The sequence below is a fragment of the Chiloscyllium plagiosum genome, unplaced genomic scaffold, assembly GCF_037043375.1.
Source record: "Chiloscyllium plagiosum isolate Xiang-an unplaced genomic scaffold, Cpla_swu_hap1 HiC_scaffold_7, whole genome shotgun sequence".
Taxonomy (NCBI): Eukaryota; Metazoa; Chordata; class Chondrichthyes; order Orectolobiformes; family Hemiscylliidae; genus Chiloscyllium; species Chiloscyllium plagiosum.
This window is the reverse complement of record NW_028270145.1, coordinates 34,894,716-34,919,966: the sequence shown is the minus strand read 5'-3', so window position 1 is coordinate 34,919,966 and position 25,251 is coordinate 34,894,716. Positions and strand designations below refer to the sequence as shown.

At 43.6% G+C, this 25,251-nt stretch overlaps 1 protein-coding gene across 4 annotated transcripts in view; it reads right to left on the bottom strand.

Annotated features, from left to right (window-relative positions):
* The window catches only part of LOC122551916 (receptor tyrosine-protein kinase erbB-4-like), a 1,076,277-nt gene that overhangs the window by 329,922 nt on the left and 721,104 nt on the right, over nt 1-25,251 (bottom strand). For all 4 annotated transcript variants that reach the window (XM_087988891.1, XM_087988893.1, XM_087988894.1 and 1 more), the window contains exons 6-7: nt 8,929-9,047; nt 6,292-6,433 (exon numbers count right to left, since the gene is read on the bottom strand). In XM_087988891.1, the coding sequence (XP_087845017.1) occupies nt 6,292-6,433; nt 8,929-9,047 (261 nt within the window). The remainder of the gene's footprint in view (nt 1-6,291; nt 6,434-8,928; nt 9,048-25,251) is intronic.

Below are 25,251 nucleotides of genomic sequence, written 5' to 3'. Positions count from 1 at the left end.
CTGAACAACATACGGTGGCTCAGTGGTTAGCACTGTTACCTCACAGCACCAAGGAATCAGGTTCAATTCCAACTTTGGGTAACGGTCTGTGTAGAGTTTGCACATTCTCAGTGTCTAGGTGGGATTCCTCCCATTGTCCAAAGACGTGCAGGTTAGGTGAATTGCCCTGTAATTTCTAGGGAGAGGCAGCTAGGTTAGTTAGCCATGTTAAATGTGGGGTTACAGGGGTAGAGTGGGGGTCTAGGGCTGAGTCTTTGGAGGGTTGGTGTAATAATGGCCTGTTTCCACATTGTAGGGATTCTATGATTAACACAAGTACACACTGTCAAAAATAGACTGCTTATCCAAAGGTTCTGTTGGTAACGATGTTGGGAGTGGGTATTGTGGCACTAGCTCAGAACTGGAAGGTCTGGGTTCAAATCCTACCTGTTTCAGAGATGAGCCACAACTTATCTGAACAGCTTGATTAAATCACATTTATAAAACAGAAAAGTTAACTGATCTCATCTTGCAGGGAAAGCAGAGTTATGTCTGTGCTTTCTCTCCACAGATGCTGGTAGACCTGCTGTGTTCTTCCAGTAATTTCTGCTTTTGTTTCTGATTTCCAGCATCTGCAGTTTTTTGGTTTTTCATCTGTGGAGGAGTGGGGCATGGTGGGAATGGCCGGGGAGTGAGCAGTTTCAAGAAATCCTCTCAAAGCTAACTCGATGCCCTGAGATAGGTCAAATAGCTTCATTCTCCCATTAGGGTGAAGGTGGGCTCAGGTCTTACAGAGTCAGAGAGTCCACTAACACCCACTGTCTAGACACACATGAAAAGGCCGACTGGGCTCCTTTATGGAATTGAGAGTCAGCACCATCAGCAAAGGACGCAAACTGAGAATATAAAGCTTATAAAAAAACAAAAGAGAAAACGATGACTGAGAGAAAATCCATGACTGGAACAAGTGCGCTGTGATGTGCAGTGACCGGCATGTGATTTTGTAATTTGTTTTCCAGGATAGATTTAGTCAAGGTTCAGTGTTTTTCATCAGTGGCATAATGTAAAGATTGATAACAAATTGATAACATTCCCGACAGAAAGTAAAACCAGATCTGTAAAATGACAATAATCTGCGCCCATCTCTGGTGAGGTTGTGCAGGTTTCAAATGAAAGACTGGATTTGCAAGACAACACAGACATGTATAAACACACACACACATATTACAAAACACACACTACAAGTGAACAGACGAACACATGTACATTATGCAGATGCACCCATACATGCATAGATACACAAAGATATACACACACACATTCCAGGGACATCCAGATACACGCATACAGCGATGCACATTTACACTGATCCAGACTCAAGTAAATATACAGACATACATTTACACCTACCAATATATATGCATGCACACATAAGAACACTGTGTCTGTTTTATAGGTCAGGTGCATGCTGGATCTAGACCCACTGTCCCACCCACCTGACTGCTAAGTTGGGCCAGTTCAAAACCCTGCCTTGGTTCTCCGGCACTACCCACTGTTTTATCAAATATTAGGCCTTCCAACCCCAATCCCCCATCATTCTCCATATCCCATCCAAACCAATGCAAGCTAACACATGCCACCCCCACACACTCACTGGCTCGTCACACCTTCCATGCCAATGAATGCCCCTCCACTTATCTCAGTGACCCCTTATGGCCCCCATAAAACTTACTGACAATGTTTGATCCCTCACTCATCCACATTGTTCCTTATAAACCTCATGCCATTCTCATACCAACCTTTGCCCTTTCATCCTCCATTGCAATTTACTTGGTGTCCACTAAAAACAGCTCAGGGGCCATGTTAAGATGAATTAAAACAAAACTTTAAGGTCTCTATTTCAGACTACGCAACATAAAAAGCCCGTTCATACATTTAAATCCCAGCAAGTACCTCATTAAAATTAAAATTGTCATCAGAATCCCATATTGATGACAGCTCATCCTACAATAACCTTTTGGAGCTGTCAGTCAAATATGAACATAAGGAATATGAAATGTTGTGGAAGAAGTCATGTAGTAACAATATTATCATGTTAGCACTAGGGTTAAATAGACAAATATCAATCGAAATTGCAAGAATGGATTTTGTTCAACTCTCAAGCACAGATTGGCTTTTCTTGTTTTCAAGGGCAAGGGATTTAAATAATTTGACAACCAAAAGGTTCCATCGACATATTCCCTCCTTTTAAAGGATTTACATCAACTGAAAAATTTGGTTTAAAGGCTTTCTGGGATAAGCACATCCCTTCAGTGAAAAGGGGCTGGCAATGATTAAAATGGTTCTCGAGTCATAGAGTCCCCATAGGGTGGAAGTAGGCCATTCAGCCCATCAAGTTCACACTGATCCTCTGAACAGCAACCGACCCCAGACCCACCCCCTATCCTATGCCTGTACCGTGCATTTCCCATAGCCTAGCCAGCCTGCACATCCCTGGACACTATGCACAATTTACCACAGCCAATCTACCTAATCTGCACATCTTTGGACCACGGGAGGAAACCAAGGCACCCAAAAGAAACCAATGCAGACACGGGGAGAACATGCAAACTCCACACAGACAGTGACCCAAGGTGGAATCGATCCTGGCACTGTGAGACAGCGATGCTAACCACTGAGCCATTGTGCCAGCCTTCTGAATTTTCCCCTATGGGAAGGAATATGATCTATCAAAAATGGGGGTGAGTCTATGGGATTCCAGCATCATTTTGAATAAGCGACCAGTTCTCCACAACACCAGGAAAATCTAGGTCGCAGACACAAACATGCACACCAAGACACCCATACATACAAAGAAACATGTAAGGGGCAACCTTTGCACACAGAGGGTGGTACGTGGATGGAATGAGCTGCCAGAGGAAGTGGTGGAGGCTGGTACAATTGCAACATTTTAGAGGCATTTGGATGGGTATATGAATAGGAAGGGTTTGGAGGGATATGGGCCAGGTGCTGGCAGGTGGGACTAGATTGGGTTGGGATATCTGGTCGGCATGGACGGGTTGGACCAAAGGGTCTGTTTCCATGCTATACATCTCTATGACTCTATGTAAACAGGCAGAGATAGAGGGAGACATATGTACATCATGTTACAGCTGCAAGAGACATAAGTAAGGTCACATTTTGAATACTGCATACAATTCTGGCAACTTGCCTAGAAGAAAGATGTTCCTAAATTGGAAAGGGTGCAAAAACAATTTACAAGGATGTTTCTGAGATGGAGTGTTTGAATTATAAGGAGAGGTTGGATAGGTTGGGACTTCTTTCCCTGGAGCACTGGAGACTGAGAACTGACCTTATTGAGGTATATGACACCATGAGGGGCATAAATACGATGAATAGACAAAGTCTTTTCCCCACAGTGGGAGAGTCCAAAACCAGGGGGCATAGGTGTAAGGTGCGAGGGGCATGATTTAATAGGGATCCGAGGGGCAATATTTTCACTCTGAGGATGGTGTGTGTATGGTACAAACTGTCAGAGGAAGTGGTAGAGGCAAGTGCACTTACAATATTTAAAAAACATTTGGACAGGAACATGGGATAGGAAAGGTTCAGAGGATATGTGCCAAAAACAGGCAAGTTGGCCTAATTCAGTTCAGGAAACTTGTTTGGTATTGATGAGTTGGGCTGAAGGGTCTGTTTCTGTAGTGTAGCACTCTACGACTCTAAATACCTAGACAAACATACAAAGCGTATATAGATGCACACACATAAATGTATACACCTACACAGAGAGACATGTGCATACACTAACACACACATATACACACTTAAGCAATGCAAACACATTCATACATCTGACAACTAAATCTTCCAGTGAATCTTCTTTTAAAGCAGTTTTTTTAAGAGACAAGAGACAGTGAGGAAGGGAAAGAGTAGGAGATGGACACTGCCCACAGAGACAGATAAAGAAAGCAATGCAGAAGGGGAGAGAGATGGACAAAAAAAAACATGAATGAGACAAATGGAGGGAAAAACAAAAGTAGGGTAGAGAGAAAAACACAAAACAGATGCAGTATGAGATCTGCAGACAGACAAGCAGAGAGAGACCTAGAAAGCCAGACAGAGAAACAACTCAGAGAACATTTGAGGCACAGAGACAGAGAGAGTTAGACCAAGAGAGACGTATCAGAAGATGTAAGTGGTAATCATTCTCCAAACATCGGGTTAGGTCACGTTTTGCAACATAAGGCTGTACGATCGGGCCCAACAACTGACATGCTACAATGAAGACAAATGCTTAGGAAAAGACATGGTCGAGTGACACCAGTGCACATCTTTCTACTATTCTGATTTATGGACCAGCTTCAAACTCTATTCTAATACAGTCACGAGTGCGGTGCTGGAAAAGCTCAGCAGGTCCGGCTCAGATGCTGCCTGTCCGGCTGTGTTTTTCCAGCACCACACTCTCGACTCTGACCTCCAGCATCCGCAGTCCTCACTTTCTCCCTCTAATCTAATACACCTGAGGTCAATATGTCCATTACTGTGGCCTGGAAAATTAAGCTAAATTGTTTTGTTTCCTTGGATGGCTAACTTAAATTTACTTTCATTGCGTTGAATTTAAAATCTCCTAAATTTCTCTTATTTGAGCGATCAAATGGTGGTAAGTATGATGGACCAGATAGCATTCTCTGTGTTGTATTGACTCTGTGATTTTGTTGAGAGATAGTGAATAACTCATAGAGGATAAGGGTCTTTAGCCAGAGAGACGTTATAGTGTGGAAGTCAGGGAACGTTGACTGACTAACGTGAATGGCAATAAAAAGTTAGTCAGATAAATGCAAAGACTGAAGGGAATGGAAGATGGGTAGAATCACATGACTTGGGGTGATTAGGAGCTTGGGCAGCACGGTGGCACAGTGGTTAGCACTGCTGCCTCACTGCGCCAGAGACCCGGGTTCAATTCCCGCCTCAGGCGACTGACTGTGTGGAGTTTGCACATTCGCCCCATGTCTGCGTGGGTTTCCTCCCACAATCCAAAAATGTGCAGGTTAGGTGATTTGACCATGCTAAATTGCCCATAGTGTTAGGGGCAGGGGCCAAATGTAGGGGAATGGGTCTGGGTGGTTGCGCTTCAGTGGGTCGGTGTGGACTTGTTGGGCTGAAGGGCCTGTTTCCACACTGTAGGGAATCTAATCTAATAAATACCAGTACAGGTCTGTTGGGATGAATGGCCTGTTTCCACACTGTAGGGAATCTAATCTAATAAGTACCAATACAGATCTGTTGGGATGAATGGCCTGTTTCTGTGCACCTTTTCGCAGGTACATCCTACTTACAGTGAGGTGACCAAATTGAGTTGGCATTGCACAACCTGAGCTATGTTGTACTGTTCCAACCCTGGATGATGCAGTATTTTGTTACATTTGTTGATTACTTTCTCGTATTACTAACTGTGACAGCGTTCTTTCCAAGAGCCTGTGAGCTCCGTGTAATAGGCAAACACATTCTTTTGGGAGGGGGTTGTAATTTAATGTGGCTAAGTCTGAAGATGTGAAATTTGGAAGAAAGAAGATGGGCAGGCAACACTAAGGTCTTCAGTGGGTTAAAAATCTCATCCGTTCTTCACTGTGATCACTCAGTTTTGATACCATTTCAAGAATGTGAACAGAGTTGCTTCGTTGGGACTGTGAATTATGCTCTAAGGTGTACTGCTGATTGACTGCAGAGTTAATTGTGATCCTGTGTTCCCAGTCAAAAAAAACCATTGCCAGAGGGAGTAGCAACCTTACAGGGGACCATTACCTTGTTCACTGACCCACCCTCCTCAGAGGACGATTCTTTATTATTGTCCTAACGAAGATAGTTTTACAGAGAAACTTGCCTTCATCCCCCAATACAACTGGAAATCCAATTACAAATCCAGGTCAGACACAGAAATAACCCAAACAGCTGCAAGAGCACAATCACCTCAAGACAACACATGGGTTTGAATCAAATGCATTTCTAGAAATATCCATTTGATCAGTGGGAATGTCTTCATTTGAAATAATTTCACTTTAGACCTGAAAAGCCTCGAGGGATCTTCTATTGAATTCAAAACTGCCTAACTAGGAAATTGCTCAGGTCAATGTCATGTTGTACAACAACTGACTCGCCAGCGCAGCCATAAATGTCCACTGAAACATGTGCACCTTACTTCTTGCTAATTAGATCCTGGGTCTTTTTAGACAATGCAACAACACATAACAGTGGGGTTTTATACTTCTTCACACTGAGGCCGCAAGAGACCCTTCTTTCTGGAAAACGTACGTGGGCATTTCTTGACACAGAACGCTCCATATGTATACTTGGCGTTGGGATTTGGTTCCACCTGGAAAGTTATGGTGTTGTAAAAGAACGGCAGAGGACACTGAATAACACAGGCTCCGCTGTCATTGAAATTGGTGCAGGCCTGCAAAGTAAACAGATACCATCATTATAGGGAATAATTGCAGTCATTACAGCCTACTCAGAAAAAAACTACAACTTGCCACCCTTAATGCTTGAAATACTGAGTGCCATAATGAAACAGAATCACAAATATAATAGCCAGGAAAGAGACTTCTCAGCCTATATTGCCAGCATTTTGACCTGAGTGTCTACTTTAATGCAACCTCCTGATGCTCTTATATTCTTCCCTTCCAAATTTCTCTGGCAACTGCTGATGCAGTTTCAGTTTTGGGAGAGGAATATTACTGTGGGAACCTAATCTTAAGGGTTCTGTGTGAAGTGAGCTCTTGTCACCTGATAAACCCCATTCCTAATTTGGCTACTTAGCAATCTCATTCAGAGACAGGAGTAGCAGAATGTCCCATTTATAATTCGAGGAGAGTTCTGGAGTACTTTGTTTGAGTAGCATGCAAAAACATTCCACAGAGGCCGCTATCCTGTCACCAAGTCACCCTTTATTTAGATATGGGAAGTGCTTGACACTGATCCAACTCACTCAGAGCCAGCTATCAAGAGTGAACAAGATGTCTGACATTCCTGTTCTTATCTGTCAGCCTGGGTTCTCTGACTAGACCAGATTAACAGCCCCAAACAGCACAATCACTACATAGTGTTTAGCCTGCACCTAACCCACAGACAGTGTAGGAGGAGCTTTATTCAGCAGCGAACTGACCTGGGAATAACTAATATCACAGTATTGGGTTTGGGTGGGCTGAATGGTCTCATTCTGTGTCATACATTTTTCAATAATCTTTGCTGGGAATGACTGATAGGCACATCAGCAAAATTTCCCTTTTATATTGTAGGAATTCCTTATTTATTAAGTGCCTGCAGGATGTGTTCTACAAATAATAAAAGCAGACTCATAAATTACCATTCAGCAAGCATTAAACTGAAACTTCATTTTGATGTGCACTAAATTAGATCAGTCTGTTGCAGAATAAAATTTACTTCTATTATTCATTCCCAGCAAGAAAAGATCCTCGTAATAGTTTTAAATATTTGTTTATTCCTTGGATCAGACAGATATAAACAGGTCAGATGGTCTACGTTCTAATGAATCCCAAGATTGGGTTAATACATTCTAACAATCAAAATTACTCTTCATCAAAATTACTTTTTACTATTTGGTCTAAGTCATCTTTCTCGTAAACCAGTCCTCATACTTTATCAAATGGTTCTTTGACCCACGGAAAACAAAGTTAAAAAGCACACAACACCAGGTTATAGTCCAACAGGTTTAATTGGAAGCACACTAGCTTTCGGAGCGACGCTCCTTCATCACCTGATTGAAGGAGCGTCGTTCTGAAAGCTAGTGTGCTTCCAATTAAACCTGTTGGACTATAACCTGGTGTTGTGTGATTTTTAACTTTGTACACCCCAGTCCAACACCGGCATCTCCGAATCAAGGAAAACACATTCTCTAGGTAGCTCTACCAGGACATCAGCCAGTAGGTCTAAAGGGTAAGTTTGTAAAGGTACATTCTCATGCGTTTATATATTGGTCAAACAGTAATTAGCTTAAAGACAACTTTTGCTCTATTAGGAAGTTATTGGACAGGGAAGTGCTTGGAATGTCACTACCATTACAGCTGCAGGGAGGGTGTCTGTACCAGACATTTATCAACCTCTGCACTGATCTTTTAGTGCACTCATAAAAAGTAAGAGGATACAATCGGGAATTCATAGCAATAAAAACAATCCAGAGGAAAATGAGCCCTTCTCTACTTAAATACCACAGTGAAGCATAATGAGACACTGCATCACAGTGTCTCATCTGGAAATATATGTCTGCAGTAGCAACAGTTTTAGGAACCATTTATATGCATGCCTGTACTTTCTTAATTGTTGACACACCAATCCGTGGGGGAGGAAATGAGTCAGTGATACCATGACTGAAATGTGCCAATGCTACTGTACTGAATGCGAAATCGGTCAGTGTCATGAATGTGAACTATTACTGTAACAAATATGAAATAGTCCAGAGTTATTGCAATGAACATGAAATGGGCCAGTGTCATTATAATGAATAGGAAATGGATCAGTATTAATGTAATGAGCAGGAAATGGGCAGGGCAAACTTGAAATGGGCCAGTGTTGCTGGGCCAACAGTGAAACGTGATCATGTTACTGTAAAGAACATGAAATGGGTCAATGTTGTTGTAATGTATGTGAAGTTGTCCAGTATCACCGCAATGAACTTGAAGTGTGCCCGTGTTACCAAAACAACTGTGAATTGAGACAATGTTACTACAATGAATATGAACTGAGTCCAAGTTACTGTAATGAACTTGAAATAGACCAGTATTACTGTAAAGAACGTGACCATCCATTTGAAATGGTTCTGTGTTATTACAATGACATTGATAGGTAATGGGCTACCGCGATGACCTTGAAATGGGTTAGCGAAACTAAAAGAAAGCTTGAGATTGGTCAATGCTACTTGCGGTCACATACAAAGCAGTCAGTGTCCTTTGGCCCTGAGCAGCCACCCGCACATTCCCGATGGCAGCAATCACTGACAAATGGGCTGAAGCATCGCTCATCACACTGCTGTGCACACACTGTCTTCGTGACTGCAAAAGAAAAACAGCACAGGTCATCAAAAATGGGGTTCTGTTTGCATTCTGGATGGTTACAATTTCAGTTTCTTTTTATTTGTTCATGGGATGGGGATTTTGCTGGCCATTCACTGCTTTTCCTTAATTGTCAAACTTCCCTTTCAGGAGAAACATTCAGCATCTGTTTTCTGCTGTTGAATTACAGGCAGATTTTGCACAAGAGGAAAGATTTCACAATACACTGCGAGCATGTCTTAGCGGGAAATAAATACATTTAAGTGTTTCCAATTAATCTTTCCTATACCTATGCTGTATTCCCTATGGATTGGCAAAATTGCTTTATGCGAAACTTCTCTTTTCATGAATCACCGGTTAGCATTAAAAGCAATCTATTACTGAAAGCAAAGATAGGGCTTTCAGGAGATTGACTCCTGCTCCTGTAATGTGCCCAAACACATTCACCATATTTAGACAAACCTCGATTCTTTCTTTTGTACACACATCTAAAGCACAAAATTTGTTTACTTGTAAGTAAAGCAAGACCATGGAAACTGTTGACAATTCACGTGTCAGAACCAGAAGAGGTAAACATTTGTACTGAGGTGTTTACTGAAAAATTCGACAGGGAAAAATGAACAACTCACTACTGGATCCCAAAGTTAGATCTGCAGTACACCCACTCAATGAGACTGGTTAGCATGTTTATTTGTTACCCAACTTCATAGAGGAGGTCTTGTGGTACATCACTGGTCAGGGTCAGAAGCTCTTGGTTCAACTCCCACGCCAAGATTTGATGGTCAATAAAAGTACATTCATAATGCAGTAAAATAAGTAGAATATCAACCTGTAAATCTTTCCAACACACACCAATGGCAGGCACTAAGAGCAGAAGAGATCCAGTCAGCCACATGATGGAAGGGATGTTGGAGCATTCATCATCACTATCTGTAGCTCCAGGCCACAATACGTACGTAATGTAGCCACAGCAACAGGGAGCTCTTTTGGGAGGTTCACTTGGCCCGACAGCGGATGTGAATCAAATTGGTGCCAGCAGCAAGGGGTTCAATCCCCATTCTGCATGGAATTCAGGAGCCTATTGTACTCTTTGCTACCTTCCCCCACCCTCCTCTCTGACCTATCACCTTCATCCCCACCCCCATTCACCTATTGTACTCTTTGCTACATTCCCCCACCCTCCTCTCTGACCTATCACCTCCATTCCCACCCCCATTCACCTATTGTACTCTATGCTACTTTCTCCCCACTCCCAACCCCCCTCTCATTTATCTCTCCACTGTGCAGGCACCCTCCCCCTATTCCTGATGAAGGACTTTTGCCCGAAACGTCGATTTTCCTGCTCCTCGGATGCTCCCTGACCTGCTGTGCTTTTCCAGCACCACTCTAATCTAGACTCTGGTTTCCAGCATCTGCAGTCCTCGTTTTTACCTATTCAGGGCCTGCCCCCTTGCACTACCCCTGGTGGAGCTGGTAGGGCTGTCAGTTCAACTTCTCTTTCAGGCAGGGAGTGTGTGTGTGTGTGTATGTATTTCTGCATTGTTATAAAGTCCAACTGTGTAAATAAAGAAGGCAAATTGTAAGATATGTATATCTAGTATATATAACACAATAAGACCTCTGCTGTACCTGTCAGAGCAGAACATTCTAACAGGAGGAGGCAAGATCTGAGCTTGCAGAATGACAATGTGACAACGTACATGAAGCAGACAGTTCGAGCTCACTTATAGTAAATGGTCAGCCTGCTTGGAAATTGCTGCGCTCAATATTGATTCGGGGACTCGCCAATCTGAAAGATGTGCAGAATGCTTAGCTTCTCTGAATTGTGAGCCTGACCCGGGACCTAACTGTATACTTTGCTGAAAAGCGCTGAAAACCAACGACTGACTGTTCACAGTAGCTGAGATGGAATTGAGGCTTCTAAAAGCATAATTTTAAAAATTGCAGTTAGGGTGCAGGCTGAGATTAGGCACTTTAGTTCTATCAGTTACCAGTGATCCATATAGTGTATTCTTCTTCCTTTTTGTGCCACAGGTAATGGAGGATTAATACGGCAATTTTCATTATAAGTGGGCAGTAATTTTACTATTATAGGCATCTTCTTCCATTTGCCTATTACAGCAAGTGAACTGAGATATTGGGTTTCGTTTCATTTTATAAGTTGATCTTCATTACATCCAATTTTTCAAAATTGTTTCTAACACTTTCGCATGCTTGAGCTTATGTGCAGTGTCCATGAGTGAAAATGTTGTTAATGTGTTGCTGCTGCCGCCAAAGACTTTTGGAAAGTCAGGCACTGCTTTAGTAATCACCCCTTGTGGAAATTTCTCAGAAAGCACGAACTTCCTGAGGTAAGCCCTTCACAGTTGGCTCAACGGTGACCTGAAGTGTTCTAGTTTAGGATACAACACAGTAACTCAAAATGGAGGCCACCATGATAACGTTCTGAATGCTGTCAGTCACATTAGAGTTAGATCTCTAAACTAAAATAGCAAAACTGCTCGTAATCCTTCTTTCAAATGATAATTAATGTGAATATCCATGATAAACATATGGACTAAAATGGTACAGTATAGGTTAGATGAGCTTCAGATTGGTTCCACAGATCGGCCCAACATCAAGGGCCGAAGGGCCTGTACTGCACTGTTATGTTCCATGTATGTGGAAATCGGAAAATGTAGGGGGAGTACGCACATGTTTATGTGCATCGGTAAGTGCATAAGCATGCATGTAAATACAAAAGCATACACAAATAGACATATACATCTCAGAAATGACTGCCAGACTACTCAAACCCCTTGGCACCATGGTAGCCCACAAACCCATCAACATACTAAAACAGCAGCTAATGAACTTGAAAGACTCTATACTGATAACAATGTCATTTACAAATAACCTTGCAAGAACTGTAACAAACACTACATTGGACAAACAAGCAGAAAACTAGCCACCAGGATACATGAACATCAAGTAGCCACAATAAGACATGACCCACTCTCATTAGTATCCTTACAGATGGATGAGAAAGGACACTACTTCAACTGGGATAACACATCCATCGTATGACAAGCTAAACAAAGACACACACGAGAATTCCTAGAAGCATGGCATTCCAACCAGAACTCCATCAATAAATACATTGACTTGGATCCCATTTACCACTCCCTGACAAAAAGAACAGGAAATTACATCACCATAGGAAATGATGTCACCACTGGAAATGTCATCACCAACCCAAGGAAACCTAAATATATAAATAGAAAGCAGGCTACACCACCAGTGCTTCATCCAGAGGCTCACTGAAGATGTTACCTCGTATGGTGACGAAACGTCTGAAAATGAAACGTCTAGATCAGCAAGCAAACCGATATCCAGAACCTCAATCTGAGCTACAAATCTTCTCAAATCTCGATAACAGACGTATACATGTACAGATGTCTATATATTTATGTACATGCAAACATTAGAAACAGGAACTGGACTAGGATACCTGGTCCCTCAAACCTTTTCTGCCATTCATTATGATCATGGCTACATTCTGCCTCAACTCCTCTATCCCTTGTTTCCCTGAAATGTCTCAGCCTTGTACTTACGGAGCACCCACAACCATCTATAGAAGATGCTTCCAAAGATTAATAATGTTTTGAGTGAAGAAATTCCTCATCACTTCAGTCCTGAATGGTCAGCCCTTTATCCAGAGTGTTCCCTCACGTTCTGGATTTCCAAGCTGGGGAAACAATGTCACAATGTTTCCCTTGTATAGAACTCTCACAATCTTTCAAATGTGTTACAACAGGGCCTTGATTAGATAAGCCCCAGGCCAAGGAGTGGCAGATAGAGTTTAATAGAGTCATAGTCATAGAGTCCTAAACACAGAGACAGGCCCTTTGACCCAAACTGGTCCTATGCTGACCAAAATGTTCATCCACTCTAACTCCATTTCGCTGCACTTGGCCCATATCCTTCTAAACCTTTCCTGTCTATGTATTTGTCCAAATGTCTTTTTAAATGTACCCACCTCAACACTTCCACTGGCAGCTCATTCCATGTGCATATTACCCCCTGTGTAAAACATTTGCCCCTCAGGTTCCCTTTTATTCTTGCCCCTCTGACCTTAAACTGATGCCCTGTAGTCCTCAATTCCCCAAACCTGGGAAAAAGACTGAGTGCATTCACCCTATCTATGCCTCTCATGATCTTATCCACCTCTATAAGATTCCCCTCCGTCTCCTCTGCTCTAAAGAAAAATGGCCTAGCTTGTCCAACCTTTCCCTATAAGTTATAGACCATTGAATCCTGGCAACAATCCTTGCAAATTTCTTCTGCACTCTTTTCAGTTTAATAATACCTTTCCTATAACAAGGTGACCAAAACTGAAAACAATACTCCAAGTGGGGCCCGACCAATGTCCTGTATAACTACAACATAACTTCCAAACTTGTATACTCAGTGCTCTGACTGATGAAGGCCAGTGTGCCTAAGGTCTTCTTCACTGCCCTGTCTACCTGTGACTCCACTTTCAGAGAACCTGAACTCCAAGGTCCCTCCATTCCACAAAACTCTTTAAAGGCCCTACTATTCACCATGAAACTCCTATCATGATTTGAATTTCCAAAATGGAAAACATCAGTATTAAACTCCATTTGCCATTTCTGGGCCACTTTCCCCAGCTGATCAACTTCGTGATAATTTCTGATAACCTTCTTCACTGTCAATGATACCTCCTACTTTAGTGTCATCTGCAAACTTGTACATTCTCATCCAAATCACTCATATAGCTAACAAACAGCAATGGGTCCAGCACCGATTCAGGAGGCACTCCACTAGTCACAGGCCTCCAGTCTGATTTGCATCCTTCTACTATTACCCTCTGCTTCCTACCATCAAGCCAATTGTCTATCCAATTTGCCAGCTCCCCCTAGATTCTATGCGATCTGACCTTCCAGAGCAGCCTACCATGTGGAACCTTATCAAAGGCCTTAGTGAAATCCATATAGGCGACCTCTACCACCCTGCCCTCATCAACCTTCCTGGCTACCTCAAAGAACTCTTACAAATCTGTGAGGCTTTATTTCCCTTGCACAAAGCCATGCCGACTATTTCTGATCAAATCTTGTCTTTCCAAATACATGTATGTCTTAGCTCTCAGAATCTTCTGAAGTAACTTACCTACCACAAATCTATCATTCCCAGGTTTTCTTTGCAGCCCTTCTTGACTAAAGCACAACATTCGCTAACCTCCAGTCTTCCAAAACCTCACCCGTGCCTAACAATGATGCAAAAATATCAGCAAATGCCCCCACAATGTCTTCTCTAGCCTTCTACAGTGTTCTTGGATATATCTGGTCTGGGACCAGGAGATTTATCCACCTTCATACATTCTAATACATCCAACACCTTCTCTACTGTGTTATGGACTGTCCCCAAAATATTACCATTAACTTCCCCAAGTTCTCAGGTCTTCATGTCTTTCTCCACGGTAAACACCAAGGAGAAATATTCATTGAGGAGCTCGTCCATCTCCTGCAGTTCCACACTTACATGTCCACTTTGGTCCTTGAGGGGTCCTATTCTCTCTCTGGTTATTCTGTTTCCTTTCATATACTTAAAGAACCTCTTTGGATTCACCCTAATCTTCTCAGCCAAGGCTATCTCGTGCCCCCTTTATGCCCTCCTGATTTTCTTCTTCAGTAAACTCCCTTATCCCCTATGTATCTCCAGGGATTCCCATGATCCCAGCTGCCTGTACCTGAGCCATTCCTCCTTTGTTCTGTTCAAAGACTCAATACTCACCATCCAGGGTTCCCTAGTCCTGCCAACCTTGCCTTTCACCCTCACAGGAACATATAGACCATGAACTCTAGCTATCTCACTTTTAAAGGCCAAAATGTGATTCCAAAATAAACTGAGATATAGATCACTCTTAACTACTGTGTAAAGGCCACTCAGCACCACATTCTCAAGAGGAGTTAAAGATGGGTAATAAATGCTGGCCTTATTACAGATACTCATATCTTGTGAAGGAACATATAGAAATAATCAACCTAATTGGAAATTCAGATGAAACCTCTTCCTTGTGAGAATGTGGAACTCATTGGTATCTAAAGTGAACTACTTAGTTGCATTGAGATGGAAATTATTTAAACATGAGTGGGGGGACTAAATAAGAGAATATTTGATGAGGAAGCAAGGGAGAGAGTAGGCTCATGTGGAGTTCTGAAGAGGTCATAGCAGACCAGAAACATTAGTTCTGTTCAGTCTTCAGAGATGCTTACAGAAGTGATGAGTTGCTGCAGCATTTTCTCTTTTTATTTCAGATTTCTGACACCTTCATTATTTTGCTTTTGTGTGATCGTGCACCACAGATACTCAATTCATTGTGGATATCCCTAAACCCTGAAATCTGCAACATCTCCATAACGATAGCAGCTTCTGCTGAAAGTGAATATTTCTGGGCCAGGTCACCCACAAATTGGGTGTTTTAGCCACAAAAGTAGTAATGAAGAGACCAGGAAAAAAAACCCAGAATGATATCTCAAATTCAAGTGCATGAGGGGAGAAATCTCAATTTGGAGAAGGTGCATGCTGGGAGCTGTTTCATACAAAAACTGACTGACACACGGAACATTTGCTGGGTAGAGTAGTGGACACTTGCTACAGATGGAGAATAAGACCATAAGAAATAGGAATATTCAGCTCCTCGAGTTTGCTCTATCATTCAATAGGATCATGGCTGATCTGACACTCCTCATATCCCTCTTTCCTGCTCTTTCCCCATAATCCTCGATTCCCCTACAGAACAAGATGATATCTTAGCCTTAAACAAACATAAAGACTGTTTCCCGTCCCCCACCCCCGCTCTTTGTGGCAAAGAATTCCAAAGACTCACGACCCTGTATGGAAATGTGAATTGGTTCTGAATGAATGAACTGTGCGAGGGCCAAATGGCCTTTTCCATGTTCATTCTCTCATGACTGAAGGAAGCTTTGGCATACTCGCTCTGAGACAGCTAGAAGTCCATTGCAGGAATTTACTCACAACTGGTCCATTCTTCCTGTCACATTTTGGAATCACATTAAGGCCTTTAAAAGTGAGATAGCTAGAGTTCATGGTCTATACGTTCCTGTGAGGGTGAAAGGCAAGGTTGGCAGGAGTAGGGAACCCTGGATGAACAAGAGGTATTGAGGCTTTGAACAGAAAAAAGAAGGTATGGCTCAGGTACAGGCAGCTGGGATCAAGGGAATCCCTGGAGATATGTAGTGGATAAGGGAGTTTACTGAAGAAGAAAATCGGGAGGGTGAAAAGGGGGCATGAGATAGCCTTGGCTGAAAAGATTAGAGTGAATCCAAAGAGGTTCTTTAAGTATATGAAAGGAAACAGAATAACCAGAGAGAAAATAGGACCCCTCAAGGACCAATGTGGACATGTATGTGTGGAACTGCAGGAGATGGACGAAGTCTCCACTGAATATTTCTCCTCTGTGTTTACCGTGGAGAAAGACAAGAAGACCTGAGAACTTGGGGAAGTTAATGGCGATATTTTGGAGACCGTCCATATCACAGTAGAGGTGGTGTTGGATGTATTAGAATGTAGAAAAAATGGAAGGACAATTCTGGGTTCATGCTGCTAATCTACGAGGTGACACATCTTTTAGTTCAATTAGTCTTTAGAGGTTCAATTTTGTTCTCTGGCCAGAGCAGTTGACAAGAATACACCAAATTTTCTCTGACTCCTCTCCCTCTTCCCTTGCTATTTCATTCAGCCTGTTTTTAGGAGTGGGTGAGAGAGTATCAGTCCAATCCTCCAACTCAAGAAGAGAGGAAAGTAATTATGATGCTACTCCCACTGAGAGGCAACTTAGTTTTCAGACTCCGGTGTGAGGCCTCAACTTCGTCAAACAGCCTGAAGTGATCAATCAGTGACATTTCCCAATCTGAAAGCTCACATTTGGTGCATTTTATGATTACAGGAAAATTGATCGCATAAAATATCAGCGTTCACATTAACATCGGGACAATATGCAGCGGGTTCGTCAGAAAGCAGCGCTGTATGATCTCCAGGTAACCTGTGCGAGTTTTCAAATGCCCATAAGCATAAAGGTCATAATGGAAAATAACAAAAATCAATGTAACTGCTGAACATACATATTACCATAGAAACACAAAGGTTTCAATCAAACAGCTTCCTTATGGTGATAGTGAAGTGCTGCTCCCCATTGATCCAGCTCTTTGCTTCAATGACTTGGGTATCGGTTGCAGCACTAGCAATCAGCTCCATTGACTGACTGGTTAAATAACAATCAGTCACAATGGCGTGAATATCATCAGACCTGGAGCAAAATGCCTAACAGTTGCAACAATTCCTCGTTTTAAAACACAACTGAAATCTATAGCTATTAGTCTAGTACATTTTTATTGTATTTTTTTCCTGACATTACCAACTTTAATTAGACAAAAAAAATCACAAATGTGCCGGAAACCCTGCTGAGCAAGCACATGCATGCACCAAGCTAACAGTATCACACCTTTCACAGAGAAACTCATGGCACGCACTAACAGTGGTGGCTGAAATCATACAGGTAAATGATACTACCATCAACAACTTGCATTAATATAGTGCCTTCAACATCATGCAAACATTCCGGGACGGCCATCAAACAGAAAGTTGATACCGAGCTGCATAAAGAGATATTAAGATAGCTGGCCGAAGTGTTAGACGAGGAGATGGTTGATAAGGATCAGTCAACAGAAAGCTGACGGGAGGGAATTCCAGAACTTAGAAACTAGACAGCTGAAGGGACATGCAGCCACTGCAGTAGCAATGAAAATAGAAAACATTCACTTCACTAGGTTTGGAAGCATACGAAGGTTGGAGAGTATAAGGTTACAGAGATAGGGACAGAGAGACATCGGAAGGAGGAGAGCTTTCATCATTGAAGCATTGTTGAACTGGATCTCTATGCTTCTGGATTATGTCATCTAAGATTAGAAAAATGGTAACTGCCAGTTTTAAAGAGTCTTTATCACCCTCCAAAACAATCCTCCTCTTCCACTGCTCATTCTTTCATCAACCAAGCATATGCTTTACGCTAGTTGTGCAGAGCTTAAGGTTTATCTCTGGACTGGGAGTCCTCCAGAGTTAATCTAATAGGTTTGCTTCTGAAGAACTTGGAGGCAAGAAGAGGAGTGAGATTGGGTTGCTTACCCAAACCATGAAGAACAATACAAAGATATGGAATTCAGATTTCAAGCAAATGCTCACAGGATCCAATCAGATAAACATGTGGATATGGATACTTTGAGGATTGTGAAGTGGTGAAGGATGAGACACAGGTAGGGTTGAGCTACAAGAAGAGGGCAGGATTATTCCCAACTGAGATTGTCTTGCTCCAAATACCTTATATATTTCTGCACTCTTACAGAAAAAATTCCAACTTGCATCCAGTCTTGACCACAAAGCATTACCCTGATGGCGTAAACGTATTTAGGGACACTGGGCAAATTTTGCACCACCCTCTCCTCACTTCACTACACACACACACACACACTTCTCCATTTATAATTGCAGGTGTGTGATATAGATTATACATTCCATTGTCCCACTTTTTTTTAGGATGACTGGCAGAAATGCACATTATAATGTGCAATGTGGCTCACATGATGTAATACTGTATTTCTGTAATAAAGTTAAAAATCACACAACACCAGGTTATAGTCCAACAGATTTATTTGGAAGCACTTTTGGAGTGCTGCTGATGAAGGAGCAGCGCTCTGAAAGCTGATGTTTCCAATTAAACCTGTTGGACTATAACCTGGTGTTGTGTGGTTTTTAACTTTATACACCCTAGTCCAACACTGGCATCTCTAAATCATTTCTGTAATAATTACTGAACGATATTGTAGAGAATGTACACCATCAATGATCAGAGTGATAGAGTGGGAGAGATTGAATTATACCCTTTGATATTATTCACAGGTTTACAATTTTAGAATATTCATGTAGATGTGCAATTGCATAAAATTGTAACATAAGCAGAATGAGGAATATAATATGAAACTTTGGAAAACATTGTAAAAGTATGGAAATCTCTGTGTGTGCGTGTGCGTGTGCGTGTGTGCGCGTATACCAGTGTAGGCCCAGTTCATTCATTCCCACTGCTGAAGTCTGTTTGTTCGCTTATGCAGTCTCATGAATACTTCATTCAGTTTTTTGCTTCCCTCAAATTTGACCACTCAGCCGAATTTGCCTAGTGGCTGCAATGGTCCTGTCCATTATGACACATACACACACTGGCAGCCAAGATTTCCCACGTTCACCAGAGAACGTTTTATCCTATATTTATTTCTTAGCTCTCTGTGCTCTGACCAAGTCTAGTTATGAAGATTAATAATAGATGCCGCTGAAAATTGTAGACCCTTGTCATCCAGAACTCTACACTTAGCAGAAAACAAGGAGGACTGAACAAGGGCAATGCTGTCTGCTTCACAGAATTGTTACAGACAAAAAAACTGCAGATGACAAAATCTGAAGTCAACAGGCAGTAGGCTGGAAGAACATAGCAAGCCAGACAGCTTCAGGAGGTGGAGAAGCCAACATTTTGGGTCTAACCCTTCTTGAGGAGTGGGGGGGGGGGGGGTAGGGGGAGCTGCACACAAAGCGGGGTGGAGGAGGAAGGGTTATGGGTGGGGAGAGGGGCAGAATGGTGAGGTGGTGATAGGTGGTTATGGGTAGAGAATACGACCTGGTTGGTCGATGGGAGGAATGAATCTGGTTGGTAGTTGGAGGGAAGGGTCAGTTGGAGAGATGGAGGGGAAGGCTGGAAAGGGAATCGGGGTTGGGGGATGGGTGGAAAGTTTATTGGAAATTGGAGAACTCTGTGTTGAGTCCTCCAGGCTGTAGGCTGCTCAGGTGGAAAATAAGGGATTGTTCCTCCAACTTGCGGTCTGATTCATTGTGGTAATGGAGGAGGCCGAGGATGGATATGTCAAAGAGGGAGTGGGAAGGGGAATTGAATTGGGTGGTGACCAAGAGGTTTGGGGCCCTGGATGGAGGTGAGGGAGGTGGTGTGCTAGCCGATTTTGCATCTTTTCCGGTTGCAGGGGAAGGTACCTGGGGTTTGGGGTGAGTTAGTGGGAGAGTGGCATAAACCAAGGACTGTCGAAGGGAACGGTCCTTGCAGAAGGCAGAGAGGGGTGGGGAGGGGAAGATGTTCTTGGTGGTAGGGTCTAGTCGGAGTTGGCAGAAGTGTTTAGCGATGATATGTTGGATGCGGAGACTGGTGGGGTTGGAAATAGGAACAAGGGAAAACCTGCCTTTATTATGTTTGGAGGGGGAAGGATTTAGAGCCGCGAAATGGGGAATGGAATAGGTGTGATGGAGGGCAGTCTGGATGACAGAGGGGGGAAAAGCATGTTATTTAAAATATTCGGGGATACTTGGGAGGGGCACATCTCCTCATCAGAGCAGATGCGATGGACACAGAAGAATTGGGAAAACGGGATTGAGCTTTTGTAGGAAATGGTGTGGGAGGAGTGTGGTCCAGGTAGTTATGGGAGTCTGTGGGTTTGTAGTAAATGTCTGTCTGTAAACTGTCGCCTGAGATGGAAACGGAAAGGTGGTTCAGCCTCTGACACGAGCACTCTGACTCCATATGCTACCTTCTGCTTGACCACGACTCTGCCACGGCCCATCAGGCCAGCATCACCCACACTGTCTGTGACCTCATCGCCTCTGGTGATCTCCCCTCCACTGCCTTCAACCTCATAGTCCCCCAGCCCCACATTGCCTGGTTCTACCAGCTCCCCAAGATCCACAAGTTCAACTACCCAGGCCGACATATCATCTCCGTATGTTCCTACTTCACAGTACTCATTTCTTCCACCCTCGACTCCATTCTCTCCCCCTTGGCTGAGACACTTCCCTCCCTACACCCAGGACACCAACCATGCCCTCCATCTGTATGGAAACTTCCAGCTCCTCGACCCCAGAGCTTCATCTTCACTATGGAAGTGCAGTCCTTATACATGTCCATACCACATAATGATGGCCAGCAAGCCCTCAGCTTCTTCCTCTCCAACAGACCATCCAGTCCACCTCCACCGATACTCTCCTCTGCCTCGCCAAATTAGTCCTCACCCTCATTAACTTTTCTTTGAACTCTTCCCATTTCCTCCAAATTCAGGGGATGGCCATGGGCCCTCGCAGGAGCCCCAGCTAAACCTGCCTCTTTGTCAGTCACGTCGAACAATCCCTCTTTAATTCTCTTGCCGTTACATCGATGACTGCATCAATGCTGCATCAGTGGTGGCACGATGGCTCAGTGGTTAGCACTGCCACTTCACAGCGCCAGCGACCAGGTTCGATTCCTTCCTCGGGCGACTGTCTGTGTGGAGTTTGCACGTTCTCCCTGTGTCTGTGAGGGTTTCCTCCAGGTTCACCGGTTTCCTCCCATGATCCAAAGATGTGCAGGTCAGGTGAATTGGCCATGCTAAATTGCCCATAGTGTTAGGTGCATTCGTCAGGGGTAAATATAGGGTTGGGGAATGGGTCTGGGTGGGTTACTCTTCGGAGGGTCGGTGTGGACTTGTTGGGCCAAAGGGCCTGTTTCCACACTTTAGGGAATCTAATCTAATTAGGGCGGCATGGTGGCCCAGTGGTTAGTACTGAAGCCTCAGCGCAAGGGACCTGGGTTTGATTCTAGCTTCACTCGACTGTCTGTGTGGAGTTTGCACATTCTCCACTTGTCTGTGTGGGTTTCCTCCGGGTGCTCGGGTTTCCTCTCACAATCCAAAGATGTGCACCTTAGATGAATTGGTCATGCTAAATTGCCCATAGTATTCAGGGATGTGTAGGTTGGGGGTAAATGTAAAGGAATGGGTTTGGGTGGGATACTCTTCAGAGGGTCAGTGTGAACTTATAGGGCTGAAGGGCCTGCTTCCATACTATAGGGATTCTATGAATCCTGCACCCAGGCTGAACTGGATCGCCTTTGCCCACAACTTCCACCCCGCTCTTAAATTCACTTGGTCTATCTCAGACGACTCCCTCCCCCTTCTTGACCTCTCCAATTCCATCTCCGACAACAGTTTATGGATTGATATTTACCACAAACCCACAGACTCCCATAACTACCTGGATTATACCTCCTCCCACCCTGTATCCTGCAAAAACTCCATCCCATTTTCCCAATTCCTCCATCTCCCCCGCATCTGCTCTGATGAGGAGATGTTCCACTCCCAAGCATCCGACATGTTCCCCTATTTTAAACAACCTTTTCTCCCCCTCTGTTCTACTGCACCTCCTCCCGCTCCACTGCACTAAACCTCGCCCCCTCCAAAAATAATAAAAACAGGGTCCCCCTTGTCCTCATTTTCCACCCCACTCGTTTACGCATCCAACACATCATCCTTAAACATACTGCCAAGTCCAACTAGACCCCGTCACCAAGAACATCTTCCTCTCCCCACCCCCTCTCTGCCTTCTCAAGGACTGTTCCTTTCACCAGTCCATGGTTTGCTCCAATCTCCCCACCAACTGCACCCCCCCGAACCCCCCAACCATAAAAAGATGCAAACTCTGCCGGCACACCACCCCCTCACTTCCATCCAGGGCCCCAAACAGTCCTTTCAGGTGAGACAGAGGTTCACCTCCTTGCCTCCAACTTTGTTTATTGTATCCGGTGCTCCCAGTGTGCTCTTCTCTACATCAGTGAGACCAAACGTAACCTAAGGGCACGTTTTGCTAAGCATCTCAGCCAGGCCTGTAAGGGCCAGCCTGACCTCCAGGTCTCCGCCCATTTTAATTTCCCTTCCCACTCCCTCGCTGACATGACCATCGTGGGCCTCCTCCATTGCCACAGCGACCGGACTGCAAGTTGAAGGAACAACACCACATCTTCCTCCTAGGTACCCTACAGCCCGGAGGACTCAATATTGAGTTCTCTAATTTCAAATAACCATCCCACCATCCCCTGACTCCCTCTCCAGCCCTTCCCCCTCCCTTCCATTCCTCTGACCGATCCTTCCCTCCAACTACCAACCAGATTCATTCTTCCCATCGACCAACCAGGTTGTACCCACCACCTGTATTCACCTATCACCACCTCACCACTCCGCCCCTCTCTCCACCTATAACCCTTCCCCTTGCCCCTCTTTATCTGCAGCTCCCCCTACTCCCACCTCCATTCCTGAAGAAGGGTTATACCTCCATTCCTGAAGAAGGGACTTCTCCACTCCCTGATGTTGTCTGGCTTGCTGTGTTCTTCCAGCCTCCTGCTTGTCTACTTACAGAATTGTTACAGGACTGAAGGAAGCTATTAGGCCTGTTGTCTCTGTGTGGGCTCACCCTCAGCTCATTGGGGAACAGTGTCACTACTAAATCATATGGCTATGGATTGAAGCGTCAGTTCTGAACTCAAGCACAGAGACAAGGCTGACATTTCAATGCAGGAGCGAGCAAGTGCTGTAATGTCAGAGATTCCATCCTTCAGATGAGATATTAAACTTGAGCCCTCTGATTTAAAAAAAATTGTGGTGCTTTTTCAAGAAAAGCCTGGGAATTCACTGGTCAATTAGCTACTTAACATTTGTTTCTCTACTTTAGAATCGGCTGAGCATGGTCAGGGATATCATATTGCTTTGAAAGACATTAAGCAAATATAAATTATTTCTTTTCTGCTGTGAACTGAATTTCAATTTGTTTTAATTCAATGCTGACAGGTTGGCGCAGAGGTGTGGTAATGTTGATGCTTTGTTGAGATGTGGTGAAGTTTGGAAGTGTTCAGGTAATTCCCTGTACATTACTGACTGCAATACTATTGTGGGAGTGGAGTGCAAGAGGTGGGAATACACCCTAAATCATAAAGGGAAATCTTCACATAAAATAAGACCACTTCACATCCAAGTAACAAAAGGAAGTTGGGCAAACATGCCTGATCCTACCTGCAGTGAGGAATGGATAGCATTGGACTTGAGACTGGTTCTAATGCAATGCGAGGTGCGTCGGATTCCAAGAGATCAATTGTGTTAGGGGATTCTCTAGTCCGAGGTACAGACAGACGTTTCTGTGGCCAGCATTGAAAAATCAGAATGGTGTGTTGCTTCCCTGGTGCCTGGATCAAGGATGTCTCAGATAGGATGCAGAATGTTCGTAAGGGAGAGAGGGGCCAGCAAGAGATCATTGTGCACATTGGAACCAACGATATAGGAAGGGGAAAGGTTGAGACTCAGAAGGGAGACTACAGAGAATTAGGCATGAATTTAAAAAGGAGGTCCTCGTGAGTAGTAATATCTGGATTACTCCCAGTGCTATGAGCTAGTGAGGGCAAGAGAAGGAGTCTAGAGCAGATGAATGCATAGCTGAGCAGCTGATGTATAGGAGAAGATTCACATTTTTGCATCATTGGAATCTCTTTTGGGGTAGAAGTGACCTGTACAAGAAGGACGGATTGCACCTAAATTGGAAGGGGACTAATATACTGGCAGGGCAATTTGCTCGAACTGCTTGGGAGGATTTAATCTAGTAAGGTGGGGGGTGGTGGGACCCAGGGAGATAGTGAGGAAGGAGATCGATCTGAGACAGGTACAGTTGAGAACAGAAGTGAGTCAAATAGTCAGGGCAGGCAGGGACAAGGTAGGACTAATAACTTAAACTACATTTATTTCAATGCAAGGGGCCTAACTGGGAAGGCAGATGAACTCAGGGTATGGTTAAGAACATGGGACTGGGATATCATAACAATTACGGAAACATGGTTCAGGGATGGGCAGGACTGGTAGCTTAATGTTCCAGGATATAAATGCTACAGGAAGGATAGAAAGGGAGGCAAAAGAGGAGGAGGAGTGGCATTTTTGATAAGGGATAGCATTACAACTGTGCTGAGGGAGGATATTCCCGGAAATACATCCAGGGAAGTTATTTGGGTGGAACTGAGAAATAAGAAAGGGATGATCACCTTATTGGGATTGTATTATAGACCCCCCCAATAGTCAGAGGGAAATTGAGAAACATGTAAGGAGATCTCAGTTATCTGTAAGAATAATAGGGTAGTTATGGTAGGGGATTTTAACTTTTCAAACATAGACTGGGACTGCCATAGTGTTAAGAGTTTAGATGGAGAGGAATTTGTTAAGTGTGTACAAGACAATTTTCTGATTCAGTATGTGGATGTACCTACTAGAGAAGGTGCAAAACTTGACCCACTCTT